The 17,629-nt window shown below is 47.7% G+C and overlaps 1 protein-coding gene across 2 annotated transcripts in view; it reads left to right on the plus strand.

The window, feature by feature from the left end:
- CLTC (clathrin heavy chain) overlaps positions 1 to 17,629 on the plus strand; it is a 30,011-nt gene that overhangs the window by 10,736 nt on the left and 1,646 nt on the right. The window contains exons 5-32 of one of the 2 annotated variants that reach the window (XM_027903299.1): positions 514 to 627; positions 988 to 1,161; positions 1,640 to 1,837; positions 2,458 to 2,658; positions 3,235 to 3,387; positions 3,690 to 3,812; positions 4,105 to 4,242; positions 4,330 to 4,494; positions 4,607 to 4,787; positions 5,162 to 5,325; positions 6,903 to 7,028; positions 7,581 to 7,723; positions 8,093 to 8,327; positions 8,625 to 8,747; positions 8,842 to 8,987; positions 9,140 to 9,323; positions 9,646 to 9,838; positions 10,276 to 10,433; positions 10,627 to 10,791; positions 10,883 to 10,990; positions 11,100 to 11,267; positions 11,418 to 11,567; positions 11,841 to 11,972; positions 12,134 to 12,244; positions 12,926 to 13,096; positions 13,226 to 13,447; positions 14,494 to 14,514; positions 17,334 to 17,409. In XM_027903299.1, coding sequence (XP_027759100.1) covers positions 514 to 627; positions 988 to 1,161; positions 1,640 to 1,837; positions 2,458 to 2,658; positions 3,235 to 3,387; positions 3,690 to 3,812; positions 4,105 to 4,242; positions 4,330 to 4,494; positions 4,607 to 4,787; positions 5,162 to 5,325; positions 6,903 to 7,028; positions 7,581 to 7,723; positions 8,093 to 8,327; positions 8,625 to 8,747; positions 8,842 to 8,987; positions 9,140 to 9,323; positions 9,646 to 9,838; positions 10,276 to 10,433; positions 10,627 to 10,791; positions 10,883 to 10,990; positions 11,100 to 11,267; positions 11,418 to 11,567; positions 11,841 to 11,972; positions 12,134 to 12,244; positions 12,926 to 13,096; positions 13,226 to 13,447; positions 14,494 to 14,514; positions 17,334 to 17,409 — 4,243 coding nt within the window. The remainder of the gene's footprint in view (positions 1 to 513; positions 628 to 987; positions 1,162 to 1,639; positions 1,838 to 2,457; positions 2,659 to 3,234; positions 3,388 to 3,689; positions 3,813 to 4,104; positions 4,243 to 4,329; positions 4,495 to 4,606; positions 4,788 to 5,161; positions 5,326 to 6,902; positions 7,029 to 7,580; positions 7,724 to 8,092; positions 8,328 to 8,624; positions 8,748 to 8,841; positions 8,988 to 9,139; positions 9,324 to 9,645; positions 9,839 to 10,275; positions 10,434 to 10,626; positions 10,792 to 10,882; positions 10,991 to 11,099; positions 11,268 to 11,417; positions 11,568 to 11,840; positions 11,973 to 12,133; positions 12,245 to 12,925; positions 13,097 to 13,225; positions 13,448 to 14,493; positions 14,515 to 17,333; positions 17,410 to 17,629) is intronic. The other variant, XM_027903300.1, reaches the window with a different exon arrangement.

The raw sequence follows: 17,629 nt of genomic DNA on the forward strand, positions 1-17,629 counted from the left end.
GCTGGAGGGAAAAGCTGTTGTAATCTTTCTTTGATGCTGATCCCCAGTATCAGACTTAACTTATTTCCAATATATTGCATGAAAAAAAAAAAAATAAAGCACTAGTATTACAAGGCTAAATTAGTGGTCTGATGGCAACACTGGAATTGTGTGAGTTACATTGACAGCTGAAACAAGAGCTTAGGTTCAGAGAAACATCTTCAGAACCATCACTGTAGAGTGTTAACCAACTTGAAAGAGTGCATATAAAGTGACTTAACTGAAGCCTGAAGTTTCCAAGTAACTAGGGCTACCTAAGGATCATATTGAACTGTTTCCCTCACCTATGGTACAGGAATTCCACGTGCCACGCCTTTAGCCGGTGAAAATATTTAGGAATTCTGACTTAGCTGGTCTTTGCATAAGCCTGGATTAAGGCTCAGCAGTGAGAGAATTGCTGCAGCTTCATTGTTGGAGGTATTGTTCAGTAAATGAGATACAAGAACCAACAGACTGATCTTGCCTCTTGCACAGCTGCACATCATTGAAGTTGGCACACCACCTACTGGGAATCAGCCCTTCCCAAAGAAAGCTGTGGATGTCTTCTTCCCTCCTGAAGCACAGAGTGACTTTCCTGTTGCCATGCAGGTATGCCAGGGGGGAACAGCAGCACGAGAACAGAGCTGCTCCTGGGGGGTGGGACAGTGGCAGGGCACTGGCAGCCAGGGGGTCAGTCTGCTGGTGTGGCTGCTGCTCCTGCTTCAGTGCTGATAAAGATGCAGACAAGCACCATTCAAAGGCAGCACGTTCTTATTTGGGGAAAAAAAATATCCATGGATATTTAACTGCTTGTCAAGCTCTTCAAACATCTTTCTGCTGTGACTACTGGAGTAAAAATACACCAAGCACTTCTGGTTGTCCTGAAATGGCCCAGCTGTCTGCTGAGCCTCAGAAGCACTCGCTCATTTCTCCAGTGCCACATTTGATCCATCTATTTCTGTGTTGCAGATCAGTGACAAGCATGACGTGGTGTTCCTCATAACAAAATACGGCTACATCCACCTGTACGACCTGGAAACCGGCACCTGCATCTACATGAACAGAATCAGCGGAGAGACCATATTTGTTACTGCACAGCACGAGGCAACAGCCGGGATTATTGGAGTCAACAGAAAGGGACAAGTAAGGAAGCGTGGCCTGGAAATTTATTTAGCTGATCCCACTGGCCCTTAATGATGCACTGAAGAGTTCATATCTATGTCTGAAAATTCCCAAAAATGAACTTTGTTCAGAACATGTGAGCTCTGACGGTGTTGGGAGCCCCAAAATAACTTTGCTGCTGTATCTCCACATGCTCTGCTGTATCCTCTAGAATTGCTTAGTTAAGACACTGAGTACTGGTCCTGAAAGATCCCTTTTATCCCTGTGTTTCTGACCTCTGCAGATACCTCAGTTAACAGTTATCTGCTTTGATGCAGACAGTGGGTGATATTGGCTCTTCCTAACCTGAGCTCTGGTACTTAAATAAAACAGCAAGACTCAGCAATTATCAAGAGATTAAAAACTTGCCCCGTGTGCCTTAACTTTCCTTTCAGAAGTTAAAGCCTTGGCTCAGTCCTCATGTTTGGGCTAACTGGAGGTTTCCCCTGATGTCGCCCAGGTGCTGTCAGTGTGTGTGGAGGAGGAGAACATCATCCCCTACATCACCAACGTGCTGCAGAACCCCGACCTGGCGCTGCGGATGGCCGTGCGCAACAACCTGGCGGGGGCCGAGGAGCTCTTTGCCAGGAAATTCAACGCACTCTTTGCACAAGGGAACTACTCTGAGGCAGCAAAAGTGGCAGCCAATGCTCCAAAGGTAATGGGGCTGGTGTTCAGAGCAGCACTCAACTCCTCTGGCTGATGCTTCTTGCTGCAGGAGAGCTGAGTTGCCTGAGTGGCAAGAGCAGGGTCTCGTTACTGCTCCTGCCCTAACGTTGTGCTGGGTGTGAGTGGTGATTCTGTGCTGGGTGATCTTAAAGCCTGTGTGAAGCCCACAAAGGAGGGGAGGAATAAATGATGAAGGTGTGACTATGAGGCGTAATGTTTCTGGTACTTAACTTTACTTGTCCAGTGATTAAAAAAGTGTCTGTGAGAAGACAACTTCAGGCTGAGGCTGCACCTGGAAACAAGATAAAAAGGGACTAAATTTAGATGAGAGGAACTTTGCTTGTAAGGAGAAGGATGTCTTAATTCTGAGCTTAAATTTGCAGTCCTACTGAAACAAATCTAATGGGCTACTATAGCACATTTTCTGTCAGAACATCTCAGACAGTGTCTGAGCTGATGTTCAGCCGTATTGCTCCTGACATTCTGGGCTGGCAGAACATAGAAGTGCTGGTGACAGCTACAGTGACACGAACTCCAGCTTTCTGGAGGAACTCTTGCCAAGCCACAACAGCAGCAAAGGAAATGAAAGCGCCTGTCTCTGTCTGGCAGGGAATCCTGCGTACTCCAGACACCATCCGCCGCTTCCAGAGCGTCCCAGCTCAGCCAGGACAGACCTCCCCTCTGCTCCAGTACTTTGGCATCCTGCTGGACCAGGGGCAGCTCAACAAGTACGAGTCCCTGGAGCTGTGCAGGCCGGTGCTGCAGCAGGGCCGCAAGCAGCTCCTGGAGAAATGGTTAAAGGAAGATAAGGTGAGTTTGGGGTCGATACCTTTAGAGCCCTGAGTGGGGGGGGGGACATAAATGCCTGACAGCTTCCTCACCTCCCCAGGAAAAATCAGCTGGGAGCTCCTCAGGGCCTGGTGTGATGACGCAGCTGAGCAATAGGTGTTCACTGTGCCCATGGCTGTGACTCACACTCCTGCAGGGGAATCGATCAAACACCAGGAGCTTCACTCGTTCCACTTCCAATCCCAGCAGGGTGCAGCCAGCGTGGAAAACCTCTGAGCTGCTGCTGCTGCTCTTGCCAAGCCACTCCTTTGGATACTGCCTTGCATATGCTTGGAGCTGTGCTTGCATTTCTGTAATTAGCCCAAGAAACATGCTGATATGTGTCATCCATTCTTTTGAGTTCTAAAAATGCCTTTGACTCCTGTGGAAACAGTAAGAGGAACAATCCCTGCTCAAACAGTTGGCTGAGGCTGTCAGGCTTATTTAAAAAAAAAAAAAAAAACAAGTCCAAAAGGAAAAGAAATGAGGAAGAAGGTGGTGGTGGATTTCAGCACGGTATGGCAGGGTGGGCTGACTGTGTTTTATGTCTTCAAACAGCTGGAGTGCTCGGAGGAGCTGGGAGACCTCGTGAAATCCGTAGATCCTACGCTAGCACTGAGTGTCTATCTGAGAGCCAACGTTCCAAACAAGGTCATCCAGTGTTTTGCTGAAACAGGACAAGTCCAGAAGATTGTTTTGTATGCTAAGAAGGTGAGAAGAAATTAAGTTGCCGTATCAGTCCTTCATTTAAGAATAATCAGTGTATGTTCCAAAGCAGCTAAGGGTAACTGGGGGGGAATCTGAGAGCCTGTGTAGTACCTGCTTTGCCCTCAAGATTGTTATGAATAATTATTCCTGGAGTTCAGACGTGCATCTTGTCAAACTTCTCTGTGTAGCCTTTTCCAAAGGAGGAAATCCTGACTGGGTTGTAATCTAACTGTAGCTTTTACTGAGCTCTGTGTTTAACAAGGTGTGTGCTCTTGCTGAGCTCTTCCTTTTCGTTCTCTCTCCAGGTTGGATATACTCCAGACTGGATATTTTTGCTGAGGAATGTAATGAGAATCAGCCCTGATCAAGGACAGCAGTTTGCACAAATGCTTGTTCAAGATGAAGAGCCTCTTGCAGATATAACACAGGTAAATAACTTCATTGCACTGAACTGTTAACGTTCAAGGCATTAAATTGGTTGGAGTGTGGCTCCTTTTACCAGAGAGAGATTTTGAACTACAGGTTTGGATTTGCCTTAGTGGGGACAAGGCTGTTTCATGCCTGGTTTTAGAACACTGAATGACACCTTAGTGCAGCATCAGAATAAATGGTTTAGCTTTGGCAGCTGCACTTGACGGTACTTTTTTTAAACATACTTCCAGTTTTTAATCAAAAGCCTGAATTTCCTCCTTTTTTTTTTTTTTTCTTTTTTTTTTGCAGATTGTGGATGTCTTTATGGAATATAATCTAATCCAGCAATGCACAGCCTTCCTGCTGGACGCCCTGAAGAATAATCGCCCCTCCGAAGGCCCCCTGCAAACGCGTTTACTTGAGATGAACCTCATGCACGCCCCTCAGGTGTGTGCTCAGAGCCCCCTGCTCAGGCTTGGCTGGAGCTGGTTCCAGCGCTCAGGGACTGAGGGAAGTTTCCAATATCCCTTCTAGGTTGCAGATGCCATCCTGGGAAACCAAATGTTTACTCACTACGACCGGGCTCACATAGCTCAGCTGTGCGAGAAGGCCGGATTGCTGCAGAGAGCCCTCGAGCACTTCACCGACCTCTACGACATCAAGCGCGCCGTCGTTCACACTCACCTCCTCAACCCCGAGGTAGGGCACCAAACATCCTGCATCTGCAAAAAAAAAAACCAGGCCATTGGGAGTGGTTTGGGGAGCGTGGAGTGCTCTGCTTGGGTCTAAAACGGCTTCTGTGTCTTGGCAGTGGTTGGTGAATTATTTCGGGTCCCTGTCGGTTGAAGACTCCCTGGAGTGTCTGCGTGCGATGCTGTCCGCCAACATCCGTCAGAACCTGCAGATCTGTGTCCAGGTGGCTTCAAAATACCATGAGCAGTTGTCAACACAGTCACTCATTGAGCTCTTTGAGTCCTTCAAGAGCTTTGAAGGTAAGTTTTGAAGGTACTTCTGCAAGAGGAGCTGGTTCTCCCCTTCTCCTCCATGTCTGTCTGCTGAAATCCAGAAAGCCATACTGAAACTTTGAGTAGTTAGGCCTCAAAACTGTCTTGAAACCTGGCCCAAACCTTAATGTTTCTCCCTTGAGGAGGGGCACCAACATATCTTTCTGCATATTTTGTTTTTCTGAAACGCTACGAAAAGTTTGGAGCTGTAGAAAAATGTGTGTAAATTGTAAACTGAAGGAGCTGCTGGCCTTTCTCCCTTGTCCAGAATGGTCATCTTGACTTTGTGTAGCCTTTGGGATTTGGGCTTTTGTACTTCTCAACAAGACCAGCAGAATAACGTGTTGATTGTTTCTCTCCAGGTTTGTTTTATTTCCTGGGCTCTATTGTAAACTTCAGCCAGGATCCAGATGTGCACTTCAAGTATATTCAAGCTGCCTGCAAGACAGGACAGATTAAAGAAGTGGAAAGAATCTGCAGGGAAAGTAACTGCTATGATCCAGAACGTGTTAAAAACTTCCTCAAGGTAATGTTTGGGTGTCACTGCACTGTCTTGGCCTGTTTGGGGGTTCTGATAAAACATGGTGTCGAAAGTAGATGAGCTTGACCTTTGCACTTAAGGATCCAACTGTCCTCTTACACCAGAGGTATCTACCATGGTGACAGTGCCTCCTAATAAAGAGTGAGCCTGGAATATTATCTAAGCAATGGAGGATCTGTCAGATGAGTCTCTCACTGTTCTTAGGGAGGTTAATCTGGCTTGAACTCTTAAAAATGTAGTAATTGCACCAGCTCACCTAGAACTTGTTACAGCTGTGTAGTGTAAAGTAGCAAACCATTTACCTGGAAGGTTGAGAACAACCATAATGCCAAACGAGTTGATAACTTGACTATTTCCAGTGTAATCAACTTCAGTTGAGCCACTGCAGAAACAACAAGTGCCTGCTGTCCATTCATTCCATAAATGCTTTGTAGGAGCTGTGGGCTCCATAAAGAGCTGCTGACTGATGTTGCTGCTGGGGTTCAGAGCTGAAACATTGCTGGAGAGTAGGAAGAGGTGGTGTGCTCAGAGTTCAGATTCTGTGCTCCTTGTCCTGAGCTTACTGACAAATCCAACACAGCTCTGAATACCTGAGGAACCGTGTGGGAGGGGAAAACTTTATCTGGGAACATTTCCTGCCTTCATGTTTGTTGGTTACATAGCATAGTCTTAGATTTTGCTGATCATATCTGAAGATGGCAAAACTCTTCCCAAGAGAATTCTCTAAAACTGACCTGGTGTCACCGAGGTGTAAGGTATGTCATTTGATCAAGCCACCTAAGATATGTTATCAAGCTGTCAAATTCCTGATGAAAGTTATTGTTTTTTGTGCTGTTCCATGTCTGGAATGTGCAGGACATGTACCAGGTAAATCTCCCAGTACAGGCCTCCCTGTGTAAAGTCCTTAAGTGTAATTTCTATGTAGGATTATATTCTGGGATGTGCATGTTGGAATAAGTGATCCGAAATACGCATCGGGAATACTGTCTGCCACATAAGACTGAGCTTCTGTACTGTACCCATCGTAACCTCATGCTGAAAGTTGGAATGCTTTTAGATAACTGATCTGAGAGGCAATTTCAGTAGCACTGCTGCAGTCCTCTAAATCCATGGTCAGGAGGTACCACAAGGCACATGGCACTCGAAGTCAATTCTGTGGATAAGTTTTACGTGACGAATCGCAACTTAATCCAGTCTTGGTGAAATTTGTTTTGAAATCCCAGAGTGCTAATCCTGCACACCAAACACCAGTGGCAACTCAAAATACTCTCTCTAGCTTAGGCTTGTAATAGTTGTATTGTGCTGTAAAAACCCTGTAGACTCTGCCATGCAGGGTTCAACTCCAGAAAGCTTCTCTCGCTCTCCACGCCCTGCAGTGGGAGTCGAGTGCTCCTACTTTGCTCCATATTGCAAATAATTAGTTGAACAGCAAGCTGTCATCATTTGGTTGACTGTTGAGTTTCAGCTTTCCAAATTCAGCTGCTTTAACAGTTTTAAGTGACTGTATTTGTCTGCTTAAGCCCAAGAGCAAAACCCAATTCCTGAAGCTGTTCTCTTTCTAGGAAGCCAAACTCACTGACCAGCTGCCTCTCATCATCGTGTGCGACCGCTTCGACTTTGTCCACGACCTGGTGCTGTATTTGTACAGAAACAACCTCCAAAAATACATTGAGATTTATGTACAGAAGGTGAGTTCCAGCATGGCTTCAATGGGGCAAACTGATCAGTGTTCCCAGTGTTCAACTCAATGCCTGCAGTTGTACATAAGTTTTCTGCAAACAGCTTCATGCTTGAGACTGGTGCTGGAGTACCTGTTAGAGGCCTCCAGTAAATCAGCCCTGACGTGAATCAGATCTCATTCTCCAGCCAGGTTGAGCAGTAACCCCCACTGATGTGCCTCTTGAAGGAGAAAGACTTGGGAGAATAACTCTGGGCTTCTTGGGGTGATTTTAACTCCCAGCATTTTGCAGGGGTGAGGGGAAGTTCTCCTTCAGGGACAAAGTGGATTGCCCAGGAGGTATTCCTTTGGGAACTGAGCATTAGGGAGCCACTGAGCTGGGCTGTGATCACCTGTTGACTGAAGAACTGACTTCCAACCTTGTCCACAACCTCAGGAAGCTGGGAATAAAGGCAGGAAGATGGGGTCAGTCTTAGCAAGCAGCCTTCACGTGTAGCTCCAGGGATGAGTATTGGCTGTGCTGCAGGACCACATACTGACCTCTTCCAATGATCCTGTTTAGGTGAATCCAAGCCGCCTGCCAGTTGTGATTGGGGGACTGCTTGATGTGGATTGCTCTGAAGATGTGATCAAGAACCTCATCCTTGTAGTGAGAGGTCAATTTTCGACTGATGAGCTTGTTGCAGAGGTTGAGAAAAGAAACAGGTATTAAATTTCTATGAGTCTTTTAACATTGCCAATCTGGCTGTGTCAAACTGCTCATCCATCAGTGCATGTGCTCATCAGACAGCTAAAGCTGGTACTGACACAGTCAGAACTGCTGCTGGGTGAGCAACCAGCTTTACTCCTTGGCTGATGTGGGCGTCTCACCTTTGAGGGATGAGATGAGTGTTTGGCATGTGATCCTCTTCACAGGATCAGAAAGTTACACCATTATATTACAGAACCAAAATTGAGGTTAAAATGGAGCACCGTAACTCTGGTTTAGTTCCTGACTCTGTCCTATTTATAGCAGGGAAACTGTGGACACTTAATTCACTCAACCTCTCTAATGCGAAAATCACTTCCTTCTAGGCTGAAGCTGCTTCTGCCCTGGCTGGAAGCCAGAATCCACGAGGGTTGTGAGGAGCCTGCAACTCACAATGCGCTGGCCAAAATATACATTGATAGCAACAACAACCCCGAGAGGTTCCTGCGTGAGAACCCTTACTACGACAGTCGTGTTGTTGGCAAGTACTGCGAGAAGAGGGACCCTCACCTGGCCTGTGTGGCTTATGAGCGTGGACAGTGCGATCTGGAGCTCATTAATGTATGTATGCCAAGGCAGCTGGCTCAGGGGGGAAAGGGCTGGCATGAGTGGCATGGGATAGATGGTCAGGTTTAGCACAAAAGCATTTATTTCCTGAGAATAGGAAGGTGGGAACTGCACGCTTCTGATGGAATAGGAGGTAGTTGGTTAATGTCCCTCTGCGGCTTAATGAGAAATGGGGGAGGCTGAGGTTCCAGTCAGCCTCTCAGGCAGGTTTATTTAGTGCTGCAGTACAATTATCCACTGCAGGCTGAGTAGTTGTGACTTTCCCTCTGAGCAGACCGTGCCTTTCCCCAGGTGTGCAACGAGAACTCCCTCTTCAAGAGTCTCTCCCGATACTTAGTCCGTCGCAAAGACCCCGAGCTGTGGGCCAGCGTGCTGCTGGAGAGCAACCCTTACAGGAGACCCCTCATCGACCAGGTACCACTGTCAGGCCAGCAGAGCCTTGGCTGCCCCACCCTGACCTGCAGGGCCTGACTGGGCTGATTTGCTGATGGCCCGACTCTGCCTGCAGGTCGTCCAGACGGCGCTGTCCGAGACCCAGGACCCCGAGGAAGTCTCTGTTACTGTGAAGGCTTTCATGACTGCAGACCTTCCCAATGAGCTCATCGAGCTGCTGGAGAAAATAGTTCTTGACAACTCCGTGTTCAGTGAGCACAGGTGAGGAAAATCAAAGCCAAGTCACGGGAAAGCTTGGAATTCTATCGGGTGCTGTAATGTGGAACAGCAAATGAACTACTGCCTTCTCCAGAGGGGAGGGGGAAATTTCTTGATGGCTTCTTGATAAATACTAATCTTTTCTTTCCCTCCAGGAACCTGCAGAACCTCCTCATCCTGACAGCCATTAAGGCTGACCGTACCCGTGTCATGGAGTACATCAACCGCCTGGACAACTACGACGCCCCAGATATAGCCAACATAGCCATCAGCAACGAGCTCTTCGAGGAGGCCTTTGCCATCTTCAGGAAGTTCGATGTCAACACATCAGCTGTGCAGGTATCTTGAAATCTCAGGCTGTAGGAGTTCCCTGTGACTTGTGCATCCCCACACGAGGGCTTGGCTGGTAACTTGTGAATTGGCAGAGTGACCAAAGCTGCTCAGTGTCTTTTGAATTAGGACAAATGTTATTTATTGAACCCTGTAGCAAGTGAAACTTTGCAAGCCTGAAATCACCCACGCTGTGTGGGCTGTGTGTGGTCAGTGCCTATTTTAAAAGCTGTGGATGCATTGAAAAAACTAACATAAACCACAACTTGGTGTCTTGTAAAGCTGGCCTTTGTGGTAGTGGAGTGGCTGATGTCGGCTGTCCCATTTTTAGGTGTTGATAGAGCACATTGGGAACCTGGACCGCGCCTACGAGTTCGCGGAGCGCTGCAACGAGCCCGCGGTGTGGAGCCAGCTGGCCAAGGCACAGCTGCAGAAGGGGATGGTAAAGGAAGCCATTGACTCCTACATCAAAGCAGATGATCCTTCCTCATACATGGAGGTTGTTCAAGCTGCCAACGCCAGTGGTATGATTAAGTTTTGGTTCCAGCTTTGCTGTTGATGTTGCTCGGCTCTTTTGCCTGGTCTGCTCGAACTGCTGTAGTTCTGCCAGGCTTGTATCTTGATGCAAGTAGAGGAATCTGGTCCTGCAAAGACTGCCCTAAACGAGAGTGGGAAAAGGTAGTGTATTGCATTTGCAGATCATCTGTGGTCTTTTAACTACCTTCTTCAGCTAATTGGAGACTTCTGTCAGAGCAGGAAGTTAAAGACCAGGATTTTAGTTAGGCCTCTTGTAAGGTGACTTTATTAATCTAATGTGCATATGTGAAGTGTGAAGGTTGGTTTTGATTGTTGGGGAATAGCTGTAGAAATACTCATGTCCAACTAGGTTGAGCTGATAATGTGACTTAAGTGTAAGTGTCCTCAGGGGTGGGAAGTAAAAATTCCGAACTGCTTTTCCTAGGGAACTGGGAAGAGCTGGTGAAGTACCTCCAGATGGCACGGAAGAAGGCCCGGGAGTCGTACGTGGAAACGGAATTGATCTTCGCTCTTGCTAAAACCAACCGGCTGGCAGAGCTGGAGGAGTTCATCAACGGCCCCAACAACGCACACATCCAGCAGGTGAGTGAGAGTGGGGTGGTTTTGCTGAATCACTGCTCCTCCAGCCTTGCTGACCACAGGGGTGCTGGGACTTGGGTCTCTTTGGATGGATCTTGGACTTTGGAGACGTTTGATAACGGCTCGAACGCTCCACGTCTCGCGTAAGGCGGTGACTGAGAACGCGCAGGGGCTGACCTGTCGTGCTGTCCCTCAGGTGGGCGATCGCTGCTACGACGAGAAGATGTACGAGGCGGCCAAGCTGCTGTACAACAACGTGTCCAACTTCGGCCGCTTGGCCTCCACCCTGGTGCACCTCGGGGAGTACCAGGCGGCCGTGGACGGCGCCCGGAAGGCCAACAGCACCCGCACGTGGAAAGAGGTGAGCTGGCATGGAAAGGGCTTCCAGAGGTCCCCTGGAAGGACTTGGAGGCCTGGATTATAAACAGTAACACCACACTGGTCACTTCCAGGTCTGCTTCGCTTGTGTGGACGGGAAAGAATTCCGCCTGGCTCAGATGTGTGGGCTCCACATCGTGGTGCACGCGGATGAGCTGGAGGAGCTGATCAACTACTACCAGGTAATTAACTGGCTCCCGTTACACAGTCAATTCTGTCATGGCAACTCTGCCCAAGACTGGAGCTGTAGGGCCAGGATGGTTCCTGATGGGAAGTGTCTGTACCTCGCAGGATCGTGGCTACTTTGAGGAGCTGATTACTATGTTGGAAGCAGCACTTGGGCTCGAGCGAGCACACATGGGGATGTTCACAGAGCTAGCAATTCTCTACTCCAAATTCAAGCCACAGAAGATGAGGGAGCACTTGGAGCTGTTCTGGTCCAGAGTCAACATTCCCAAGGTGAGTACCTGAGGCCTGAAATTTAGCTTGAAACACATCTGTCTGTACCCTGGCTTTTGCAGTAGCAGCTCTCGAGGTTATTAATGGCACTAAAGGCTGAGCACTGATGGAAATCCCTGTTAACATGTTGCTAATTATGCCCTTTCTTAGGTTCTGAGAGCTGCAGAACAAGCCCATCTCTGGGCTGAACTGGTGTTCTTGTATGATAAGTATGAAGAGTATGATAATGCCATCATCACAATGATGAATCACCCAACAGATGCTTGGAAAGAAGGCCAGTTCAAAGATATCATCACTAAGGTATTGCTTTCCTAGTGAAAGGAGGTAAATTCTTGCTATGTGCACTTAATTTCTCTTGCTTCATTAGTAGCCTGTTTGAAATGCAAACTTCTTGATATCGCCACATAATTTCAAAGCAACTACAATTTACAGTAACTAAAGAGATTTCTAGAGACAGGAATGAATCTTGAGTGGCTCAGTTTTGCAGAATTCTCTCAAGTCACGTCTGTCTTTCATTTGTGTTTCCCCACAATCAAACTTGTACTCTGAACCTGCATCTCTGCTCGTCTGCAGGTGGCCAACGTGGAGCTGTATTACAAGGCAGTTCAGTTCTATTTGGAATTTAAGCCTCTCTTGCTCAATGACCTGCTGATGGTGTTGTCCCCTCGGCTTGACCACACTCGTGCTGTCACCTTCTTCACAAAGGTAATTTTCCTGCTGTCCAGCTCAAAGTAAAGGCTGCAGCTGGGAAAGCATTTATCTGTAGCAGCACTTGAAAATGCTTGGCTGCTTCCCTTCCCTCCCAGGGAAGATGCTGAGACATCCACAAAAAGTGGAATTAAATGTGCCTCCCTGATTGCCTGCAGGTTAAACAGCTGCCCCTGGTTAAGCCCTACCTGCGCTCAGTTCAAAACCACAACAACAAATCAGTGAATGAGTCCCTGAACAACCTCTTCATTATTGAAGAAGACTACCAGGTATGCCTTGAAGCAGCTGATACCTGATGTTGTCTGTGCTTTGGGATAGAAGGGGCCATTCCTGAATCTCTGGCTTCTCTGTCAGGGCTCACCTCCTGTTCTGAGTCTGTTTAATGTCTAGAAACACAGATTTCTTCTTTTCAGTAGTTTTTACCTACTTGCTGTTCACTTGAATTCCTTAAGTATGTGTTCTTCCACACTTCAAACTGACCTGGAGGTGGCTGGCCAAGGATGAAGTAGAGAACTGTTAGTGGCTTTCTGGGAGCTTTTTGTGTCATTCCTGCTGGGGGCAGAGTGGCTGCTGTGTTACGAGTGTGACAGAGCAGCTCTTATTTATAACAGGCAAACAGTGGGTACTGAGGAAAGAACTCACAGGAGAGGCAAACAGTGATGTCTGTCTGTTCTGCTGTTCCCAGAGAGCAGCTGTTGTTATTGAGAGGTTCTTCACCTCAGTAACCACTGCTGAAAAGTACTGCCTGAAATAACATAAAACTCTGTGTGTCAAAGAAAAAAGTGGGAGATGTCTGTGCAGGTCTGGCTGGAATAGTTGACCCTGCAGGAGTCAGGAATACAGAACTAAGATGCGTGGCAGATGTTTGCACTTGGAGGATGCAGTTGCACATCTGAGGTGCCAGTAACTTTTTCTTTTATTATTATTATTATTATTTCTGCCTGACTCAGGCTCTTAGGACTTCTATAGATGCTTACGACAACTTCGACAACATCTCCCTGGCCCAGCGGCTGGAGAAGCACGAGCTGATCGAGTTCCGAAGGATCGCCGCCTATCTCTTCAAAGGGAACAACCGCTGGAAGCAGAGTGTGGAGCTCTGCAAGAAGGACAGGCTCTACAAGGTGAGAGCAGCCCTCAGCCCGGGCTGGGCAGGTCAGCTTTGTGCTCAGCAGGTGGCTGAACTCAGGTAATCAGCGTGCCCGGTGTGCTCTCTGCCCCCGGCGGGGGCTGAAGGCTGTGTCCCGTTGCAGGATGCCATGCAGTACGCCTCGGAATCCAAAGACACGGAGCTGGCAGAGGAGCTGCTGCAGTGGTTCTTGCAGGAGAACAAGAGAGAGTGCTTTGGGGCTTGTCTCTTCACCTGCTACGATCTCCTAAGGCCGGATGTCGTCTTGGAAACGGCGTGGAGGCACAACATTATGGACTTTGCCATGCCATACTTTATTCAGGTCATGAAGGAATACTTGACCAAGGTAAGAGCGGGTGCTTCTCCGACACCAAAGGCTTGTCAGTCACTGTGGTGATGCCTTGAGACTGTCTGCTTGCTACTAACATCGATTTGGGCTTTGTCAAATGTCTGTCTGTCCATGTCCACACTTATTTTTCAGTCCATCTGGGGAGAGACTTCGCCCTCTAAGAGACTGAAACACTTGCAGGCTCCACCCTCTCAATTCCAGAACCTACATCAGTAGTATTTGCCTGACCATGGGCAGTGTCTTAAAGGAGTTGCAGGATTCAGGCTTTTCATATGCTGTGTCAGTCAGGAATCCCAGCTGGGATCGAGCTTTAACTAAATTCTAGACTGTGTACTAAAAAAAGCTTTACAGCTACATCTGGACATAACTTGTTCTGCTGTGCATTTAACTCTGAAACGTGGCTCTGACAATTAATGGCACTAATTATGACTCAGCTCTTACTTGAAGCGACTCAGGATGGGGGAAGTACTTGGCAATGCTCTGACAGACTTGAACAGATGAGAGTTAAATCCAGCTGTCACTGCAAGGCTTGCCCAGCTGAAGCTTTTAGAGCATCTTCAGTGAAACGGTGTAAATTCCTTAACGATTAAGACTCTTGCCATGAAAGCTGGAGTTACTGGAGACCAGAGTGCCTGTGTGGAGATGTGCCTGGCAAAGGCAGGAGGACTCTGCAGTCCTGCCAGTCTCCTTAACTGCTGGTTTTGGGGGAGGTGGGACTGTCTGAGCAGTGTCACTGTCAGAGATGCTGATGTGCCAAGTAACACCAGGGCTCTGTTGAGAGCAGCGATCCTGGAGCAGGACTGGAGATGAACACTCCATGGTCTGCTGCAGGGGTGTAGCTGTAGTGCAGCTGGGAAATCACTGCAGTTAAGAGCCAGCAACAAGCAGAGCTGCCTCTCTAAAGCAGATACTTCTGGTGTATCTTTGTTTTGACTCGCCTGTACCTTTTAATTATTTCTTCCCTGACGCTTTTGTTTCTACCTTTTATATGCTAAATATGGAATTTGATTTTTCTAAGCTGCACCTTCTGAATTCCTTTGCAGGTTGATGCAATAAAGGAAAAGGTGAAAGTTGATTCTTGTTTTCCATCTTTAAGTCTGGAGGACTAAGTCTAAGGATTCTGCATGAGTTTTTTTCTTTCCTATGTTTACTACACTGCTGCTACTGCTTTTTCCCCAAACAAAATATCACTAAAGCATATGCAAATTGTTTTAACTCTCAGTAGCTAGTGCTGTAGGAGAAAAGTAGATTCATTTGCTACTAATAAGCTAATAGATCCTCAGGAAGGGCATCCAGGTGATCAGTTGGATCACAGTCAGTCTGGGATTGGAACAATGCACAAGTGCTACTATTTGACAGCCAATCTGACTGGAAGAACCTCCTGCAATAAGAAATAAGTCTGTGAGCCATAAATCAGTCTGGCATTTGCTGGTTAAGGACTGTGATCCAGTTTCTGATGCCTTGACCATGACTAATGTGTGCTGACAGTAGGCAGAGTAGATACTGGCTGCTTCAGAAGAGACTCCTCCTCACTCAGGTGTCCAGTTCTCATAGTGCTGGTCTAATCCCCACGGTGCTCTAGTTCACACAGAACTTAAAACTTCAGCTGTCACCCAAGTCTGTGGTTCTCTTCCCTGTAGTAAATTCCTAGTACTTGTCCAAAAACGACTGCCTTCCAAGCTCTTCAGCTTCACTAAACTTCTCTTGCTACCTCATTAAAACCAAGACATAAAAATGGTAATGCTTATTGCTCTTCTGAGGCTCCTCCAGGGCTTGCCTTTTGCTGTGCCATTTTTTAAACCTTCAGAAGGGCAACGCAAGGTCTGTGTCCCTCTGCCTCCCCACAAACCCCACTGGGACTCTCCTTAGCCCAGGGCTCAGCCCTAGTGGGAGTTTTTTTTCCCTTAATGTGGTTCAGACAAAGTGACAAACGGCTTTGAAGGTGAACTGAATGCAAAGTGTTGCAAATTCCCCCCTGGCACTCAGGGCTGACCTGACCAGCAGTAGCGTGAGGCCCTTCAGCAGTAGTCAGTGAGGCGCTGGGAGAGCGTGTGTGTGAAAAAAAGGTCCTTGAACTGCAGTGTTTGCATAACCTGAGCATGTGTAGCGGTCATTGCAATTACATCCCACTCTTCCTTAAGCTCCAAGGCATTGCTGTGGGCTGCTGTGGTTTTCTGGGGGGAGCCTGTCTGGCAGTCATCTTCAGCCCTCACTCGTGCTTCAGTCCTCTCGCCTCTTCCTCATGCACACGTGACACGAGAACATTGAATGCATGTTACTTTTCCTCTGCAGCTTCTTGCAGTCCCTGTGGAAAAGCCTTGAAATCAATCTTGCTACAAGTTGTGTAAGGGCCCTGAACCTGGTGATGCTCGAGCAAGGGGTGTGTAAGGGCCACCCTGGGGGCCGGTTCCAAACTCGCGCTTGTTACTGTCGATCGAGGGGAGGCATCAAAACTGGGTCAGAAATGCATTGAATGTCCCGGGCTGGAGGCTTTCCGAGTGTGTGGAAGCCAAATGCCTCTGCTTAGTGGCAACCTCTGCACATTCCTCCTTGGATTTGCATCTCTCTGAACTTGTGCTTCTGTGTTCAGTGTGTTGCTGTTTGAGTTGAAGACAGTGCAGTTCTCAGCACAGGGGCTGGGATGAGTCTGGGATTGCTGGCACCCCATGCTGGGCCCTTGGGCAGCAGCAAAGCAGATCCTGGGGTGATGAAACCGACCATGAAAGCCCAGTCAGGGAGGGAACTTCAGAGCTCAGCACTTGTGCCACCTCCCGGGTTTGTGGCTCAGCTGGAGGTTATGGGTTAACAGCTTTGTGGAACACAACTGAGAGGAAGAGTCCCAGCTCCCAGAGACTCGTTAATGCAGCACAGTTAAACGGGAAACTGGTCATCTGCAGGGTGTTGGTGCAGCTGAATAAGTAACACTGCCCCTGTGTAAGTGCAGGAAACCTGTCTTCAAACTCCTTTATGAAGGACACGAATGAAATGAAAGGTGAATCTGGTTTGAGAGTTGTCTTACTGTCTTTAAAAGCCATTGGCGTGATTGACTTTAAATCTCATCTCCCAGGTAAAATACCAGTGCCTCGTTTTGTGGTTTTAGTTTCAGGGCCTGCCTTAGGGTGTAGAAATGCTGGGTTCCCTCGGATCTGTTTTAGTAACAAGCTATATTTCACTGCAGAATAAGTCTCTTCTCTTGCCTTTCTGTAGGGGTGGGCTGAGAGCACGAGTGCACTCGCTGTGCAGCACTGGAGCTGGCCAGGCTTGTGTCCTTACTGTGTGTTCAGCTGGAAGAATTGGAGTATCTGGGGGTTTAGGCTGACTGCCACACAGTTCTGGAGTGGAAAAAGCAAGTCTTATACACATGCATTCTCTGCATTTGAACTTAAATTGCATGAGTGAATGGGTTTGGAAAGTGAAATCTTGAGGCTCAAGTGACATGTCGGATGCTATTGCAGTCTGCTGTACCTAAATCAGATTATTGTACCTCAGCCTTCAGGGAACCTTCTCCTGCTCCAGCGCCAAAGGTCTCCAACTGAGACTGTGCTCAAATCCCAGTTTGTCCTAAAGGCTGTTGGTTTGAAGTAGCAGGAGCGACCCTGAGGAGCCAATTCCTGCTGTCCCAAGTAGCTCCAGTGCCATCCAGAGCCTGGGCCTGGAGGGAGCTTACAAAGCATTTACACAAATGCCTCGAGGAGGGCTTTCCTCAGGAAACAGAACCTTGACTGCACCAGTACCAACATTGCTACTTGAATTGATCTTAACTTGTAAATGGTCTCCTTTTCTGGATGGGTGTTAACATACCACTAAGGCTTTTCCACTTCTCTGCCACAAGTAAGTGCCTGTTTTAGAAGACATTTTTTTTAATTGTTGGTCTCAATTCCAGGTGGATAAACTGGATGCCTCGGAGTCTTTGAGAAAGGAAGAGGAGCAAGCTACAGAAACACAACCTATCGTTTATGGTAATTGCTCTTAAAACGACACTTCTCTAATCTTGGCTTTTCCCAGGGAAATCCTCGGAAACTGGAATGTTCTTCATGAAAAATCAAGTCTTAGGGAACGTGTTCCACAATATTAGATGCAGTGCCCCTCTGAAGCTGTGGCTGCTGAGGTGGGCTGGGGGCCTGCAGGACCTCAGCTTGTCCTGGCTCATTCAGGGAGGGTGTGCAGGAGCTGTGCTGT

Source organism: Empidonax traillii, unplaced genomic scaffold (assembly GCF_003031625.1).
Source record: "Empidonax traillii isolate 1590-97213 ecotype Southwest subspecies unplaced genomic scaffold, ASM303162v1 scaffold957:size654520, whole genome shotgun sequence".
Taxonomy (NCBI): domain Eukaryota; kingdom Metazoa; phylum Chordata; class Aves; order Passeriformes; family Tyrannidae; genus Empidonax; species Empidonax traillii.